At 39.0% G+C, this 18,164-nt stretch overlaps 1 protein-coding gene, 1 long non-coding RNA gene and 1 other non-coding gene across 6 annotated transcripts; 1 reads left to right on the top strand and 2 right to left on the bottom strand.

Moving 5' to 3' along the window:
• The first annotated feature begins 2,354 nt into the window (after positions 1-2,354).
• On the top strand, positions 2,355-6,590 carry LOC130737953 (uncharacterized). Of its 4 annotated transcripts, none has more exons than XR_009019049.1 (4): positions 2,355-2,525; positions 2,669-2,790; positions 4,072-4,251; positions 4,355-6,590. It is a non-coding gene; the product is annotated as an uncharacterized LOC130737953 (long non-coding RNA). The 4 variants fall into 4 exon arrangements; XR_009019058.1 differs by having other exon boundaries at positions 2,669-3,519; XR_009019048.1 differs by lacking the exon at positions 2,355-2,525 and having other exon boundaries at positions 2,534-2,790.
• A 1,031-nt stretch (positions 6,591-7,621) lies between these two features.
• Positions 7,622-10,389, bottom strand: LOC130741856 (uncharacterized). The gene is made up of 2 exons (XM_057594426.1): positions 7,854-10,389; positions 7,622-7,746 (listed from the first exon to the last, which is right to left on the bottom strand). The coding sequence occupies exons 1-2, from the start codon at positions 10,387-10,389 to the stop codon at positions 7,622-7,624; spliced, it is 2,661 nt and encodes an 886-aa protein (XP_057450409.1).
• A 2,094-nt stretch (positions 10,390-12,483) lies between these two features.
• LOC130734873 (small nucleolar RNA R71) lies at positions 12,484-12,590 on the bottom strand. The gene has a single exon (XR_009018210.1). It is a non-coding gene; the product is annotated as a small nucleolar RNA R71 (small nucleolar RNA).
• Positions 12,591-18,164: the final 5,574 nt, after the last annotated feature.

Genomic DNA, 18,164 nt, shown 5'->3' with positions numbered 1-18,164 from the left:
AATTGATTTCGTACCTAGTTTGTTTAAACATGCATACTATCCCATAAGAATAGATACATACAGATATTTGGGCATTAGACACTCTAGATTAATTTAATTGTAAATGGATCTAAGCTGAGAAAAATACATTAACTATTTTATGTTCTTTCTGTAGCTTTCTACGTAGAGATTGAAGTGTAATACTTATATGGTGTAATCTTTCTAAATTAGTTAATATCAAAACTTATGGTGATAAATAAGGATGATTCCCTTGGTACACCCCTTCCATATGATGCCCCACATGTAAAATGCATAGTTTCTGGAAGGTGAAGGAGCTAAAAATACAAGAATGTTGCAAATACAATATACCTCTTGATCATGGACACAGCCTCTTCAAACTTCGTCTCATGTTGATTTTCTCCAATAGACTTGGCTGTTTCTATAACTGTTAAATAACTTCGTCAAGTCGTCTAACTGCTCTAATCAAGCTACCTTAAAAAACCTTTGTAATTTCCATGATCTCTTAAAACTTTGAACCTTTTGTAAATTTTATTTTTAAGAATAATTTGAATGTAACCTTCAAATTTGCCGAACCTTCTAAACCATTGAGATTTCCCAAAGGTGTGTAATTTAAACTCAATTTTGCAAAGGCTAGCTCAAAAGTGTGTTTGGTTAAGTGGTGGCCACAAAAGCCCATGCACTTCTACTCAAAATTAAGCATTGTCTAATATTTTTTTATTTTTAACTTATTTAATGGCTGACAGGTAATGGCCATTGTAGCAGATTTTATCGTGTGGCTTCCTGCTCTTGCACTGCTCTTGCAGTTTCTCTCCGACCACCATTTGCTGTTAGAGTCGGGCCTATTGCTAAATTCTTGTATGGCTGCCCTGAAAACGCTTCAGGTTAATACACATTATGTACCTCATTCTTCATTGCTTTTGTTTATTGTATTATTTTTGGCTTTGATAAATGTTTTCAAAATGTTTAAATATCACCATTCGTGGGATCATATAATATTATGTTTAGCTACCCGTAAGATGGTTGTGGTCCTACAGTGTGTGAAATAATACTTCCTTGACCTAGTCATTATATGAGCAATGGTTTGTCAAAATCAAGAAGAATTTGTGTTTTTTTTTCGAAAGGCAAGAAGAATTTGTGCTTGTATCATGTAATATAATCTTGAAGGTGTAATTCACCCAACAGTCCTCAATTTTATGGTTTAGTACTCTTTTTGAGGCAACAGAATGATGCAGCCACATTTAGTTTGCTTAAAAACTACATGCTCATTATTTAGAAGGTCTTTCTTCATCTTTTCATGGATGTTTCTCAGGTAAGTCTCTCCTGCCCGCACGGAAGCCAGTGGAATTGCCATGCTTGGTCTTCTTCAGGCAAGCCATTTACTTGATCAAACATGATTGTGTGTGATGTAAAGTAGGGGGATTAAGAGGTTTTTGAAGAAGATAATGCATGTTAATTATATATAGAGGAGTTTAAGGTTTGTTGGGGGTTGGGATAGGGAACGAGAACCACACACTTTTTGTGTTTTGTGTTTTATAACTAGATAGATCTCCCAAATGCTTTTATGTTTTCTGTTTTTTACTTAATCAAATGTTTTAATTATTTGAATGCAAATTCTTTTGTTTGTCTGTTTGTTCATATCCAAATTCAAGCTGTACATGCTTTTGAAATTTGCAATCTGCTTTTCTTTTCACTCTCCTTTTTCAATTGTTTTTCTGTTTCCTCTTTTGAATATATGTTACCATCCTGCATTAGAAGTTGATCTGGTGCACTTTCTCCCCTATAAAAGTTGGAACTAGTTTCAAGATATTGATTTGATGTTGCTTTGAGGTCTGCATGTGAGAGATATAAACATTGAAGTTGATATTGACACTCCCTTGTTCAAGAAGGTGCTTTTGCTTCCAGGGACATTAATCACTTACAAGCTCTCCCTCTGACTCTAGTTGAAATGGGGAATCTATTATAATATAGTAATCCTGAAGCGCAGACTATGGCGTTGACACGTCAGTTCAATTTTTAGCTAATTTTGCCACCTCAACAATTATCCTACGTGGACACCTCCACACTCCAACAATTTCCCAATACTATGCAGTTTTAACTCATCTCCTCTATCGCTCTCTGTTTGTCTCTCTTTCTCTGATTATCCTAATTCCTTCACCAGCGACCGCTTACTTTCCTTCATGACACAGTAAATTCTCTTTAATTTTCTGCGTTTATTCTCTTTAAATGCATCCACTGCAGAGGTTTATTTCCCAGACTGTTTGGCTCCCTTCTCTTTCAGTTATCAACCATCGATCTCTCTCACCTACGCTTTAGTCCCTTTGCATTTCTCTCTGACACGATCGTTGATGCTACAGAGAACGGGTCGTCGGTTCTCCCCTGCCGCCTAAACCATACCGCCTCTCTCTTTCGTGGTGGATGATGTTATGGGTTTATTAAAGTCTGTCGGCTTCGTCCCCCTCTTCCTTATGCAACGCAAGACATAAAGGTTTCGTGGTGTTATTTTTCCTATACCGCCATCAGCTATGGTATTTCCTTTTATGATATTGAAAATTCATTTCTTAAGTTTCGCTTATGACTCTTGGTGAAATTCATTGTGGCCCTTATGCTAGAAATCATGATGCTACTTACTGTCTGAAATCAGAATGTTGATTGCTCTTTTTCTTCTCAGGACATGCTCAAATGCGAGATTTAATTGGCTTTGTTAAGACAGGACAAAAACTTCCTCACTCCCAAGCCAAATCATTGCGCGAATTGAATTGGCTTTGTTGTTGCACATAATCTGAACTCAAAGTATGTTGTTGGTTTATATCAATTTAAATAGTTTTTCCTAATGATGGTTTGTGCTAAAGATTATCTTTCTAAATTTATCAATGTTTTTGCTGTTTGATCCGTTCATTCTTTTGGGTGCTTTGTTGTTATTTGCCCAGATTTACATAGAGCTAATTACAGGTACCACATACTCTAACAGTCTTCCAAAGGAATGGAACTTAATCCTAGGATATCTTCAACTTAACTCCAAATAAATTATATGGAAACACTGTAAATTATATCTCATTAAGCACTCATTTTATGCTATTGGATCTATTTTTTTAATGGCATTTGGAACTATATCTGGAGTGGAAAATAAGTTTCTTTCGTAATTCTATGGATAACAATAGAGGCCATAACTCTTAATATTTCTAGTGTCTAGATGACTATTATGATATGATATATAAGCAAACAAAAGAGCATTCAAAATAAGAAGTTGGAATATATTATTCGTAAAATGCTCTTAAATGAAATTATCTAATAATAATTAGTCTCTGCGCAAATAAATTACAGTGGTGAATCTCAGCAGGATCAGAATTTTAATTTTTGGAGATACGTAAATGATATAGAATATACATGTTCTCCAGTTTAGTAAGACACTTGTGACACTTCCATGCCTTATTTCTCATAGATGTACTTTCCTTTACCTCAAGAGAAGAGTTGAGGGTCATAATTTTGGTTTCTATAAGGCATCAATTTAGTATATCGAAGGTTAGTTTCTTCACATTATTCTGATGGCTTATAAATTTAAGATCAATATGTTTACTTTTGAGTGATATCCAATGTTGTGCCACGAAGCAATAAGAAATTGTTGATGTAAATTAAAGAGGTAAAATACAATTTTGTGTTTTGACATTGACATCTTTGCCTCCCTTTCTGGGTTAATGAGAATGTTTCATACTTGAGTCTGTTTGATGCTATCTTGGTCCTTCAGACTTTTTCAAATATGATTGTCCTGATCTAAACTTTAATTCATGAAGAAACATCTAAAACATGGAAAACCAATTACTTTTATATATAGGGAAGCATTGAAGCAACTATAAAACATCTGTTGATTGCATGATCTTCTTTATCTTTTTAAGTTAATAGAAATTAGTTTAGAATCTAGATCTAAGTGTCCTTACATATAATACCAAATTAAAAAAATTAAACTAACTTGCATTGTATCATATGCACACAAAAATTGATGCATAGATAATTGAATGATAAACATAGTCACTCATGACTTCAATTTTAATGTGTGTATACAAAATAATCATACAGGTACTTCAATCTTATTGTGTGTATACCATCCATCATCAAATATTGCTGGAGCATATGCTTGGACTGGGCCATGGGAACCATATACAAACCTGCATAGTTGCTGAGATAGGCAGGCTTGACCTGTGCCATCATAATATGATGAGAAACTTCAGCTGGTGGATCAAATTTCAAAGTCTACAGGTGAGCTTCCAAAAAGGTTTATATGTCAGAAAATTTGAAGTTTATGTTTGATCAGTGTTGTGAGTCATGCAATTAAGGAGATAAATAATTTTATTATATGCAGGAAAATCATGCTTTAAAAGGGATCAGCTATATAAGAAGCAAGATGAATAGGGTTCTAGAGACTGGATTTTTCCCATTTCACGGCTTAGATGTTAAATATAAAAAATCCCACATAAGCTCACTTATTCTTAATCTGACATTATACTTGGTGAAATTCAACAATTTCTGCATCTTGGGATGGACGTTCATGCCCATGAACTAAAATATTTTAAGCTAAGAAATAGAAGAAGGATTTGCATGAAACTAAACACTTCTGATATTTGTTTTCAAATAAAAATAGTAATACAACTCAGTTATAAATTAAAACTCATAAGAAAGTTATGAAAATATATGTAGAAAAACTCAAATTATATTGATAAAAAATTGGCATACAGATAAGGGACGTAAAGGCTAGAGCATTAATGCATTATGTACATATTCATGACTATTTTTAATTTTAATAAAACTAAATGCAATACTATCAACTCTATTAAGAAATAATATCATCTCAACAACCGCGCATCGCGCGGGTATTAGTTTAGTATTGTGTGTAATGTGTATTATCTCTCTATTTTGCATACACTGAATTAGATTAAATGTTGTAGCTGACTTAGGAAGTGTTGTACATGTTTTGTTGTTCTTAGTTATAAAATTTGATTTGGAACAGCTACTATTGATATATTGTTTTTAAGATAACACATATGAATTATATTTTATTATTTTTTGTAGTTATTATTGTTGTGTAGGAGTAGTATTTTTAACATCACAATAATGTAAATTTGAGGAAAACAATTGATAAAAAATGGCTTAAATATGTTTGTAGTCTCTGTAATTTAAAGAAGAATCTAATAGGGTCCCTAAGAAATAAAGCCTTAGCAATTGGTCCCCAACAAAAGAAATTTATTTGCCATAGGTCTAATTCATCAATATTGACCGATTAACTACCCACGTGGCGAGCCTAGTTAGCTGAGGGTTGGTAGTTGGCACGTGGGCTTTTCACATTAGTTTTAGTCTCTATAATTTTTTTAAAAAAAAACTCATCTAGCTGTTATGATAGCTAGATGTAGATAAGCACGACCATCGTTCAGGGAAGAGACTTGGAGAAAAAAATCAGTAGATCCGCTCGATAGGGTTCAGGCTGAGGGGATTGAACATACTACCAGCTGGCAAACGTACGCGGGCGAAGTGATATGCGTATGGACTCGTGAAACAGAGCATTGAGTTGACGCAGAGAGAGCAACGGTTGCCGGAAATCGCGGGGTTTCGACACTAGGTTCTGACTATCCTACACCTAGGTCAGCATTGCTCTGGCGTGAAACTGAGCCCAACAACGAAATAGGCCCAACCAATCTCCATTTGAGTACAAAAAAAACGTTGTGCACTAAGTTAGTAGATATATAAATATACTAAACGCAACGGGATTTTGAATCTTAAGTTAGTAGATATATAAATATACTAGTTATAAGTAAACACAAATTTTCTCTCTCAAATCTCGTTAGTATATAATATTGTGTACTAACTTATTTTTTAGGGACCTAAAACAATTGAGGGGCGTAAGGCCATTGCCTAAATTGTCTAATATCACACAAGAAGGTGGTGAAAGTAATAAAGTGAAGAAAAAAAACTAATATTTGGTAACACCAAATTTACAGTTTTTTGCGGTCCTAAGTTGCTAGTAATATTTGAGTATAATACAATGATTGATGCATTTCGTGGCACATAAACAGTGCCAATAATTGCTAACCATATGTTGAGGAAAATTTAATAACAGGTCAAAAAAATTGTAAAGTACTTCACAATAAATTAAGATAGAGGAAGGTGCGAGAGAAAAGAAGTGAGAATTGAGATTAAAGAGAGAAAGAGAGAGTTAAACCAAAATAGTTTGAAATCTATTGAAAAGCAGAAATTAAACCAACTCTAACAGCTACTGAATTCCAAGTACTAAGACATAACATGAATTCAAATAAAAATGTAATCAGTCAATGGGGCATGGTATTGGGCATGCCGGCATGGTGTTGCGACACATTGGGCAAGTATCACTCCCTTTTAGCCAGGGAACAAGACAATCTTGGTGAAACACATGCTTGCAAGGTGTTGATAAAACCTCCATAGCACCATCACTACCAAACTCTGTTAGACAAATACTACAGCTTTCCATGGAAGCACCTTCTTCTACGGGCACTTTCTTGATGGAATCAAAGTCATGACAAATAGTAATATTCAAAACAAAATTGTACCAACTAAAGTGGGTGGTTTTATGATAGGAACTCGAAGGACTAATTTTTGACAAGTCTTTAGCACGTGCTGTCACATTCGATGCAATTGATGGAATGAATTCAGGGGCAATATGATGATCAGATGTGTTGCGATAGGTGGTCTAGTAATTCATCGATAGATACGACCATGCAGCTGTGACTCTCATATGAAAACCAATCCAAGGGTGTTATTGATGAACAAGGTTTTTCTGAATGAAGCAAAATGCGTAGTTCACGTTTAACACGAACATCAATGTGGAAAAAAACCCCAACATAATCTTGCTCGAAAGTTCTGTCTTCTTCCAATTCACAACAACTAAGTTCCCAAGCAGGTTCCATGGACGTCGTTGTCATGATTCTTAATCTTGCTGAATGAATTGCTAATCACAATTTTGATCCTTGCCCACAAGGGACTCAAATTGTAATATTCATGTTGCTGCACATTTATTTATAGTCGAATCTCTTTCATTCTATATCTATAAAGAAATACATAATCATGAAGAGATCTAAGTAATTTAAAATTTGATTTTAAGATCAGAAAAAAATCATCTTTTTTTTAATTGAAAAATCCTTAAAGAGCTAATGATAATATCTAATAATGTCAAAATCAAATTACTCAATGATTTGACAAGCAGATAAAATCTACAAAAGTTAATGATAATCTCAAACAATATCAAAATCAAATTATTTAACAATATATTTTAATATATAAATAACCCGACCAGTAGAGGGTTATACAAATTATTTAAATTAAATATTTTGATATTACTGTTATTGTCACAAAAATAAGAACAAAGGGGTGTTTTTTGCGAACCTAAAATTACTAATATATAGCACACCTAATTTATATTTTTATTTTCTTTTACAATTATAATTAAAAGGCTTTAATGTGTTTTTAATCTTTAATTTTTGAAGAGAAATCTAAATAGATTCCTTTAAAAAAATTCCTTAAGAATAGATCCCTTAATTAGCACACAAGTTTTTTTTAATGCTTCGGGAGATTTTTTTTTTTTTGAAAGTGAACTGAAATAATATTAAGGGCCAACCGGCCTAGAAGCAATTACATCCAAATCAACCAAACCAGAAACGGCATCAGGAGCCTCTTCCACCCATACACAATTCGCATAAGTGGAAGCATTCTTAGCCAGAAAGTCTGCAACTGAATTACCAGAACGTCTAACAAACGACAAAAAAAAACATCAAAAAACGGAACTAAAGAACGACAATCTCCAATGATGGTGTCCAAGTAAGATCTCCCCATTGTACCGTTCTGCCACCATTGATATAACTGAAGACAATCCGTCTCTAAACAGACACGACGAAAACCAAGCTCTCTTGCCAGCTGTAAAGTCCACCTCAACCCGCTCGCTTCTGCCAACAGAGACGAAAGAACTGGGACCGGATGGGAGGTCGCAGCAGCCATGATCTCCCCAAGACGGTTGCGGGCAACCATCCCTAATCCTGCTCCCATACCATCCACAAATGAAGCATCAAAGTTTAGCTTAATCACCCTTCCCTGTGGCCTCCTCCACACCGCTTTGGTCCCTCCCCGCTCCTCACGCACCGCCGGAGAAATTGGTACCAATAGCCCCAAGGCCCGATCAATAACATCCCCAACAACCAATCTCCCACTCCGAAAAATCACCTTATTCCTCACATCCCAAATGCTGTACACCAAAGACTGACACATCTCCACCACCTCGGATTCATGCTGCTGGAGAATAATGTGCCAAAAATCCTGGAAAGATGCAAAATGTTCAACTCTAAAGGAGAGAAGGGACGCATACCAAATTGCCATGGCCGCCGGACATCTCAAAAAGATATGATCAATGGTCTCTCGCTCGTGTCCGCAAAGGGAGCACCCCGGATCCGTATCTACATGGCGGCGGAAGAGCTGGTCACGAACCGGAAGAAAGCCACAGATAGCTCGCCAAGCGGTCTCCTTGCACCTCGGTAATGCATTGGTTGCCCAGAATTTCCGCCAAAGCTTGGGCTGCAACGTCGAACCCGCTGTGGAAGAGGACGTAGCCACCTCCAAGGCTAACAAGCCGCACACATAATTGTAACCCGTCTTAGATGTATACTGCCCTGTCGTGGTGTGAGGCCATGCAAGGACATCATCACCACCGTGTGCCCCCAATGGAAGAGCTAGAATATAAGCTGCTGTTGTAGGATGGAAAACTTCCTCCACCACGTCCCTTCTCCACCTGTTTGGGCCCTTCTCAATCAAATCTGAGACCATGACAATGCCAAGGCTATCCACCACATCATGCTGGTAAGTAAGTGGCACACCATTTGGCAACCATTTATCCGTCCAAGCATGAACCTTTGAACCATCTCCTATACGCCAAAGCCCACCTCTCTCAAAAATCCAACTAGCTTTCAATATACTAGACCAAGCATAACTTGGCCTATACCCTTTTTTGGCTCCCAAAATCGATCCCCTCGGGAAATACACACCACTGAAAACACGGGCAAGCAAGGTGTCAGGTTGAGTATAGACTCTCCACCAGTTCTTTGCCACTAGGGATAAATTAAAGGACTTAAAATCTCTGAAACTTAGGCCACCATCAGATTTATTCTTGCAAAGGTTTTTCCACCCCGTCCAGTGCAAACCACGCCTGGTAACATCACCACTCCATAAAAACCTGGATATCATGCTGTCTATCTCTGCACAAATACCATCTGGTAAGATAAAACAAGACATAGCATATGAGGGGATAGCCTGAGCCACCGCTTTAATTAAAACTTCTCTACCTGCCCTCGAGAGGGCCTTTTCTTTCCACCCCTTTAATTTCTTCCAAACACGTTCTTTGACAAAATTCAAAATTTGTACTTTCGACTTACCAATAACAGTTGGCAACCCCAGATATTTGTCATAGCTCTCGACCGCCTTAACATTCAATAGCTGTTTTAGCTCATCAAATCTATTATCAGTCACATTTCGGCTTACTGAGAGCATGGACTTATCTAGGTTGATAACTTGTCCGGAAGCTCGCTCGTACGTAGCTACAATAGCCTGTAAAGTTCTTGCCTTATCCACATTTGCCCTAGCAAACACAATACTATCGTCTGCAAAGAGTAAATGAGATATAACAGGTACTGCTCTGGCAACACGGATACCACTCAGGTTTGCAGACAAGACAACTCTTTCAATCAAAGCTGAAAAAACCTCCCCACACAAAATAAATAAGTAAGGTGATAAAGGGTCCCCTTGCCGTAAGCCACGACCTGGGCTGAAAACAGTTTGGGGGTTACCATTAAGCATAATAGAAAAAGAAACAGTTGAGACACATCTCATAATCAAACTCACCCAATTCTGTGGAAACCCCATATTTTCCATCACGGATCGCAAAAAGGACCATTCAATTTGGTCATAGGCTTTCGCCATGTCTAATTTCAGAGCCATAATGTCATTCCGGCCAGTAATTTTCTTCTTCATGTAGTGAAAACACTCATGAGCAATAAGAGCATTATCTGTGATCAGCCTATTAGGCACAAAGGCACTTTGTGCTTCACAAATTAAATCAGGCAAAATTAATTTCAATCTATTGGCAATCGTTTTTGTCACTATTTTGAAAATTACATTACATAAACTGATAGGTCTAAATTGGGTTGCATGTTCCGCCTTTTTTATCTTAGGAATAAGAACAAGTAAAGTATGATTGATGATACCTAGTGATGCCTGACCCTGAAGAATCTGTAGGCAGAACCACGCTACATCATCTCCAATCACGCCCCAAAATTTTTGATAGAAAATAGCTGGAAAGCCATCAATCCCTGGAGCCTTTGTCGGGTGCATTTGGAATAAAGCCTCCTCCACCTCTTCCTTCGTGAAAGGGTCCGATAAGACAGCTAAGTGAGCCTGTGTTATTGATGACCCTGTTTTGGTAGTGTTTTTAGGGTCATTTCTTTGGTTGTTTTGAGTCTTTTTGTTGAGTCTCATGTAGTGTTTCATGCATTCTCATGCATTTTTATTCTTTTCTTTAGTCTTTATTTTGTTTTGGTAATTTAGTAGTTTTATAGGTAGTTTTCTTGCATTTTAAGTAAAGTTTAGGACTTGCATGGTTTTGTTGTGTTTTATGAAGGACCTCTTGTGCTAATGAGCTCTTGGAGCTTCTAGAATCTTCCTTGACTTGTTGGTTAGGTTTGGAGAGCAGAAACTGAAGGAGAAAGAATGCCAAGAAGCATGGAATTGATGAAGAACTTAAAGAGGATTGAAAAGAGGAGTTTCAGAAGCCAAAAAGTCTTTTTCAGGCGAGCTTAAGCGCCTAGGCGCTGGGAATGGGCGCCTAGGCGCCAATAGGGTCAGAGGCATTTTTTTTCAACATGCAATTGGCGCTCAGACGCTCTGAATTGGCGCCTGAGCGCCCAGTTTCGTTCATTTTGCCTATAAATAAGGCTTAGGCCAATTTCTTTGATACATTTGGACATTTTACTCATTTTTGATCAAGTTTGAGAGCTGAGGAGAACTTTGGGGCCAAGGGAGGCTTCCAACTTGTATTTCTTCTCAGGTTTTCTTTACATTTCCTTTATGAATTCACTAGCCATGAGTGGCTAGTTTACTTTTTGCTTTGGGTTAAGAGATTCTATGAAATTTTAGTTTGTAAATCCTATCTCTATGCATGAGTCTTGATTCAATCTTGTATTTCAATTCCTTATTGCATGTTTAGCTTTGGTGCACCTTTTCTATAGGCTAGATTATAATCAAATGGAAATTTGTTATGATTTAGGGACATGAATTGGAATAGATCCTTCTATACTTGCTTCTAGGCATAGAGTGAGGGTAGGGTTTTGTTGGCCTGAATATACATGCTTATATACCTCTTATGAATGTTTAAGTACACAAGGAATTGGGCTTATCTTTCAATTTGAGAGAATTACTTTTGTGAGGAATCAACTAGTAAGTACATAGGCTTTATCAACAAGAGTTAAATCAAGGATTCACATGCATAGGATAGGTGGACTAAAATGGATTAGATGATCAACAACCCAAGGCAATTTTCCATCATTTGTTATTTACATCATTTTCAACATTGCTCTTCTGCAAATCTTTTGTCTAAATCAACCAAAACCAATCTTTGAAATTTACTGTTTTAAGAACTTGCAAACTTTAGGCTTAAATCAACAATTCTCATTCACATTCCCTGTGGTTCGATATTTTAAAACCCGGAGGTATTCGTACACTTGCGAATTGACCAACAAGTTTTTGGCGCTGTTGCCGGGGATTGTTTGTGGTTTTCGGTTTAAGTTAAAGAGTTTGTTTGTTTGTTCTACTAAGCATTGCATTGAATAGGTGTTACTAACCTTTTCTCTGTTTTTGTGATTTCAGTTTATGCACAGTAGGCTTGGCACGGATCCATTGCTGTTTGATCCGGAGCCTGAACGTACTCTTCGCCGTCGTCGAGCCCAACAAAGGCTTGAAGCCATGGCTGCTCAAATGACGGAAGAGGAGATGCAAGCCCACATTGAAGAAAGAGTGAATGAGGCTCTTGCTCAAAGACTTCAAGAGCAAGAATTGGAGAATGCCAATCGTTCTCTCAGAGACCTCACCTCGGCTGCCATGAGCTACGATTATCCGGGCAGCATAGTTTCCCCCGATGGCACGGGAAACTTTGAGCTGAGTCCGGCATTCATCAACTTGGTGAGCCAAAATCAGTATGGTGGAGGTGCTCTTGAAGATCCTCATGCACACATGGAGCGGTTTATCCGCAATTGCAACACCTACAGAGTTCAGAATGTTTCAGCGGACACCATCCGCTTGAGTTTATTCCCTTTTTCATTGAGGGATACTGCTGAAGAGTGGTTGAATTCACAGCCCCAAGGTAGCATTACATCTTGGGAAGACTTGGCTGAGAAGTTCACCACAAGGTTTGTTCCAAGAGCCCTCTTGAGGAAGCTCAAGAATGACATCATGACTTTTGCTCAATCCACCGACAGGAATCTCTATGAAGCTTGGGAGAGGTTCAAGAAGCTCATGAGGAGGTGTCCTCAACATAACCTTACTCAAGCTGAGCAAGTAGAAAAGTTCTATGATGGTCTCCAATATTCTTCGAGGTTTGGCTTGGATGCGGCTTCAAGTGGAGAGTTCGATGCCTTACTTCCACAAGTGGGGTATGAGTTGATTGAAAAGATGGCTATAAGAGCCATGAACTCTAGTAATGATCTCCAAGCCCGAAGAGGAGTCCTTGAGGTTGAAGCTTATGATCAACTTATGGCCTCCAACAAGCAACTCTCCAAGCAAATGAATGAGATTCAAAATCAAATGAAGACCACCAAGATTGGTGGTCGAGTTGCCAAGGTGGAGTGTGTGACTTGTGGAGGGCCACATGACAACGAAGAATGCACAGAGACTAGACCGGAGGAGGAAGTGAAGGCTATGGGTCAAGCTCGGGATGACCCATTTTCAAATACTTACAATCCAGGATGGAGGAATCACCCTAATTTTTCTTGGAGGCAAGGTAATAATGGGCAAGGAAGTGGTTTTCAAAGACAATTTCCTAGCCAAGGATTTCAAGGCCAAAGCTCAAGACAACCTCAAGAGCGAGGAGAAGGTGAAGGTGGTGGTTCCAAGAAGAGCTTAGAAGAGTTGGTGGAAACTTTCATCAACCGGACGAAGAATAATTACAAGAATCAAGAGGCGGCTATCAAGAATCTTGAGAATCAATTTGGCCAGCTGGCCAAGCAAATAGCCGAGAGACCTCAAGGTAAATTTCCTTCCGACACTATCCCCAATCCTAAGCAAGAAAATGCCTCTGTTGTAGCCACTAGAAGTGGGAGAGTGATGAATGAATTGAAGAAAAAAACAGAGGGAGAAAAGAGAAAGGAGATAGTGGGAGGAGAAGTAGTTGTACCTATTAAGGTGAGAGAGGAAGTTGATCTTACTCCTGAAACTAGCAAGGTTCCGTTCCCTAAAGCATTGGCTAAGAAGAGCTTAGATAAAAAGTTTTCAAAATTTGTTGATGTTTTCAAAAAGCTCCACATTAGTATTCCTTTTGCCGATGCTTTGGAACAAATGCCTATATATGCTAAGTTTATGAAGGATATTCTGCATAAGAGAAGAAGATTGAAGGGAGTAGATGAGACGGTGTTGATGACGGAGGAATGTAGTGCCATTTTGCAGTGGAAGATGCCTAAGAAAAGAAGGGACCCCGGAAGTTTCACTATTCCGGTGGAAATTGAAGGCATGGCGGATGTGGAAGCCTTGTGTGATCTTGGAGCGAGCATCAATTTGATGCCGCTCACCATGTTTGAGAGGCTTAACCTAGGAGAGGTTACTCCTCCAACCATGCTCTCCTTGCAAATGGCAGATCGATCCCTCAAGACTCCATATGGGATTGTTGAGGATATAATGGTGCGGGTGGACAAGTATGTGTTCCCCGTAGACTCTGTTGTGCTTGATATGGAGGAGGATGAGAAGATTCCTCTCATTCTTGGTCGACCTTTCTTAGCTACTGGTAGAGCTAGGATTGACGTTGACAAGGGTCACCTCATTCTCCGTGTTGGTAAGAAAAAGGTACGGTTTTCTGTTTTTAATCCTATGATTGAGACTAACCATGACAATGACTTTGTCTGTGATGTGATTAGAAGCAGGTCGAAGGTTCCGGAAGAGATCCCCAAAGTTAATGCCCAAATTGATGAGTTCCATCCGGCTCTCATCAAGCTTGTTAATGGTAACAAGTATGGGGGGGTCCAAGTACGAGAACTTGCATGCTCATATGGTGAAGTTTACCCAAGCTAGCACCCTTGCTAAGATTGATGGTGTTTCAAGTGATGAAGTGAAGATTAAACTCTTCCCTCATTCTTTGACGAGGGAGGCTAGAGCTTGGTTTGATGAGCAAGAGGACATAGCCTCATGGGAGGATTTACTCCAGAGGTTTTGTGCAAGGTTTCTTCCTTGCACTTGTGGTAAGTTAATCAATGGAAAGGAATTTCCTTCCTAACACCATCGGAAGGAGAGTCCACCTAGGACTATAACCTAGGGCTAAATGGGAGACAACTCATTCTTTTTATTTTATTATTTTCTATCTTTTAATTTTGTAGTGTAAGACCTGCATTTTCAGAACAAGTTAAGTTTCCGACTCACACGTAGAATCAGTGTAAGCGTGACAGGAGTTTGACATTTGAGAAAGATTAATGAAGAAGAAAGTTCAGGAATTGCTTGAGGAATGTTGCGTAGTTGTTTTCGGAGTTAGTGCGAGTCGTCTGCACACCTGCCTTATGGCGAGCGTGTCCAGAATAGGCTATTTCGCTCTTAAAGCAACGTTTTGAGTGAGATTTCGAACTCTCGGAAAATTTAAAGATTCTCTTTATTTTTCCATCGACCAGCGTTTCATTTCGGAACTCTGGACTGTACGCACGATAGGTTTCACTTTTCGGATGTCCGCCGACGCTAATTTATTTGCTTCGAAACCCTATTTTCGAGCGATGGATGAAGACTTTTTCTATTCGGGACTTCTAACGAAGATTCCGTCCGTGTTGCCAGATTTGTTTCGACGTTTCCAATCTTTCTTCAGTAGGAAGTTTTGTCGTTTGAGCATCGCAGCAAAAAGTAGTTTTTCGGGACAGACTAACTTACACCGCTTTTGGCGTTTTGGATATCGTTTTTCCCAAATCCTAGATATTTGTTTTGAGTTCTGGAATTATGACGCCAGAATCTCTCTTAGAATTTCTCGGTGATCGTGCTGCAAAAATCGGAATCGCGAAATTTTCATTTTCCCGCGATTTCACCCGCCTATAAATAGCGCGAAAAAGCAAAATCTCTCCATTTTCTTCCATTCTTGGCCGCGAGTTCTAAGGGGAGGGAAGGAGAAGAATTTTTCGCGAAACTTTGACCAATCTTCGTGCAGTTCGTCCCTACTTCTAGGTATCGAGGTAACTAACACGATTCCTACCTCTGATTGTTGTTTCTGTTGCGTTTCTGAAGTCGTTTCTGTGCTCACAGTTTTGAGCTTTTTCTAAAATTGTCCGTTTTCTTTGATTTCTTGCTTGGGTTATGTTCTCAAGGTTCCCATGAGCCTAAAACCTCTGTCAGTAAACGCTGATTGTGATCCAGTTGTCCAGGATCTGAAAAACTGTTTCAAAACCCTTTTTGTCTCACATTTCGAAACTTTATTGTCAAAAAGACTTAATCTGACTTCGTGCCTTTAGGATTTGTTGTCACGGATGTCATGAGGATCATTGCTGTCAAATTTGTTTTCAGAACTGATAACTTTGAAGTTTTGAGCCTTTATTTTGGACCAAAATGCCCCTGGATAGTCGTATTTCGGCCCGATTGTCCGAAAATTGTTCTGACAGTTTCTTTGCCTTAGTTTTACCCTAAAACTACCTTGTAAACTGATTTGATCGAAGAAAAAGAGCCGAAGCTCTTTTCTCCTTATGGCCGTGGGCTATTTCCTAAGGGGGGGAGTTTTTCGTTTTCGAAAACTTGTCTTTTCGTACCTGATTGTCCTATTCTGAAGCTTTAATGCTTTGTCTATCGTTTATGTATTGTTTTGCGATCGAACTAATCGATTTTGTTTGGATTCTGCTTTGTTTTTCTCCGAGGTTCAGTTGAGGGAACTTTGGAAGACTCAGAGCAATTGTTTGAGGAGAACTTTGTTTGCGAAGCTGGAACAGCTCGAGGTTAGGGCAACTTACTATATATTAGCTATGAATGCATGATAGGCGTCGATCAATTCGACTTATGCTTTACTTTGGTGTTGATTATGTTGATGAACTGATGTTGTGATGTTGTGCTTTGTTGGATTGTGCGTTTTGACGCGACTTCGGAGTGGAGATTCATTGATCTGGTGATCTTTGATGTTTCGGGTTGGATGAGCAACCCTAGGCAAGTTCAAACGAGGGGTTTGGGACTTAGCCATTTGTTGGGATTCGTTGGTTTACTTAGACTTTCCCCGGGAAACTTCTTTTGGGTGGTTGGTTTTCGGAAAACCTAGAATGAATAGAATTTTGTAAACAAAAGACTTGGGAAACCTAGATTTTGAGAAATAAACTCATAACCTGACTAATCTGAATTGAAATCATTTTTATTAATGTTTAAGTATAGGAAAACTGAAGGGGAAAATATTTACGAAAGACGGTGAAAAGTCGACCTTTGTTGTGAGTTATTGGAATTGGGGAAAGCCACTAAGGTGAGCTATGGTGATGATTGAAAGTCACCGAGTACTTTACGTACTCTTGTTGATGGGGTTGTGTTGTATTGACCGACACTAATCCCTTGGGTTCTCTTGTTGTTGGAGCGGTGTTGTATTGACCGACACTTAGCGCTCTTGTTGTTTGGGCTGTGTTGTATTGACCGACACTAGACCCTTGTGTATTCTTGTTGGTGGAGCTGTGTTGTATTGACCGACACTTACTCCGAGTTGTGTTGTATTGACCGACACTAACTCATGGGTTTGTTGAGATTGGGTTGTGAGCTAAACACTTTCGTGGTAAGGGCGATTCGTTGTTTGGCTAACCACGTTGCATTCAATCGGGTGAATAACGGGAATGGTTCACCTGTGCATATCATGGTGAATAACGGGAATGGTTCACCTTTCATAAATGATGAATAACGGGAATGGTTCATCATACGGTGAATAACGGGAATGGTTCACCAAGGATGAATAACGGGAATGGTTCATCCAGGATGGATTTCATCCAGGATGGATAACGGGAATGGTCCATCCATAGTGAAGAACGGGAATGCTTCACTTGTGGCGAACGGGAACGCGTCACAAATCCGGATTCATATTGTGCATTTCACGCATACATTCATGCTGACTGAGACTGTGTGCTGTTTGTTTATTGAAGCAATGTTAGAGCCATAACATGCTAGGATTACTTATATGCTTATATAAAAACTTATATATATACCCCGTCACATGTTGAGTGTATATGTACTTATTGCTGTGAGTTGACCCTAGCGCCTTGGCTTTGTTTGTATGTTTGTGTTTGGGCGGTCGGCCTGCTGCCAGATGTCGATGGTCGACTGGTTCTCGACGGTCTCTCCCTCGGGGGGGATCAGATATGAGTTGCTGGATCGGGATGCCCCCACCGCTTGGGTGATCGATGTAGCTGGTCACCGGGCGACGTATCGGGGAAGGGTCATGGAGGACCGGACTGACGAGCGTGGACGTCTGACGAAAGGAGTTCTATGGCGCATAGAGTTGAGCTTCAACTTGCCGACTTCAGATCGTTGTGGGTTTGGCACTGGGAGGTTAGGTTTGGGCAGGCGTCATGTTTTGTGTAGAGCTCTGACTCGTTTTGCTTTTGGGATCGGGTAGATTTCCGACGCATGACTTTTCGTGTGGTTCTCTTACTGAGGGATCACAGTGAGTCAGTTGGACCATAGGGGTCTTTGCTTAGGCCATATTGAGGCCGACTTTCTCCTAGTGGTTTGTAATTATAATTTTCTCACTTACACTTCTGGGTTTGTATATTTGCCTGCGGGCGTACTACTTTGGAGTCACTGCGGCTTCGCGTGACATGGAGTGCAGCTGAGGCTGTACAGATGTATATATTGTATATCGGTTAGTTAGTTGTTGGGGTTTGTCTTTACTTTCTTATCACTTTGATTTAAAGGAAAGAAAACAA

The sequence above is a fragment of the Lotus japonicus genome, chromosome 1 (genome assembly GCF_012489685.1).
Source record: "Lotus japonicus ecotype B-129 chromosome 1, LjGifu_v1.2".
In the NCBI taxonomy this organism is placed as follows: domain Eukaryota; kingdom Viridiplantae; phylum Streptophyta; class Magnoliopsida; order Fabales; family Fabaceae; genus Lotus; species Lotus japonicus.
Note: the sequence above shows the minus strand (reverse complement) of the source record. Positions and strands in the feature narration are given on the sequence as shown.

What these genes read in the sequence shown, in the direction of transcription:
- LOC130741856 (XM_057594426.1), bottom strand. Translation starts at nt 10,389, where the DNA reads ATGCACCCGACAAAGGCTCCAGGGATTGATGGCTTTCCAGCTATTTTC. An exon ending in ATATCAATGGTGGCAGAACG is followed by an intron (nt 7,747 to 7,853) that starts GTACAATGGGGA and finishes CTGGTAATTCAG; the next exon opens with TTGCAGACTTTCTGGCTAAG.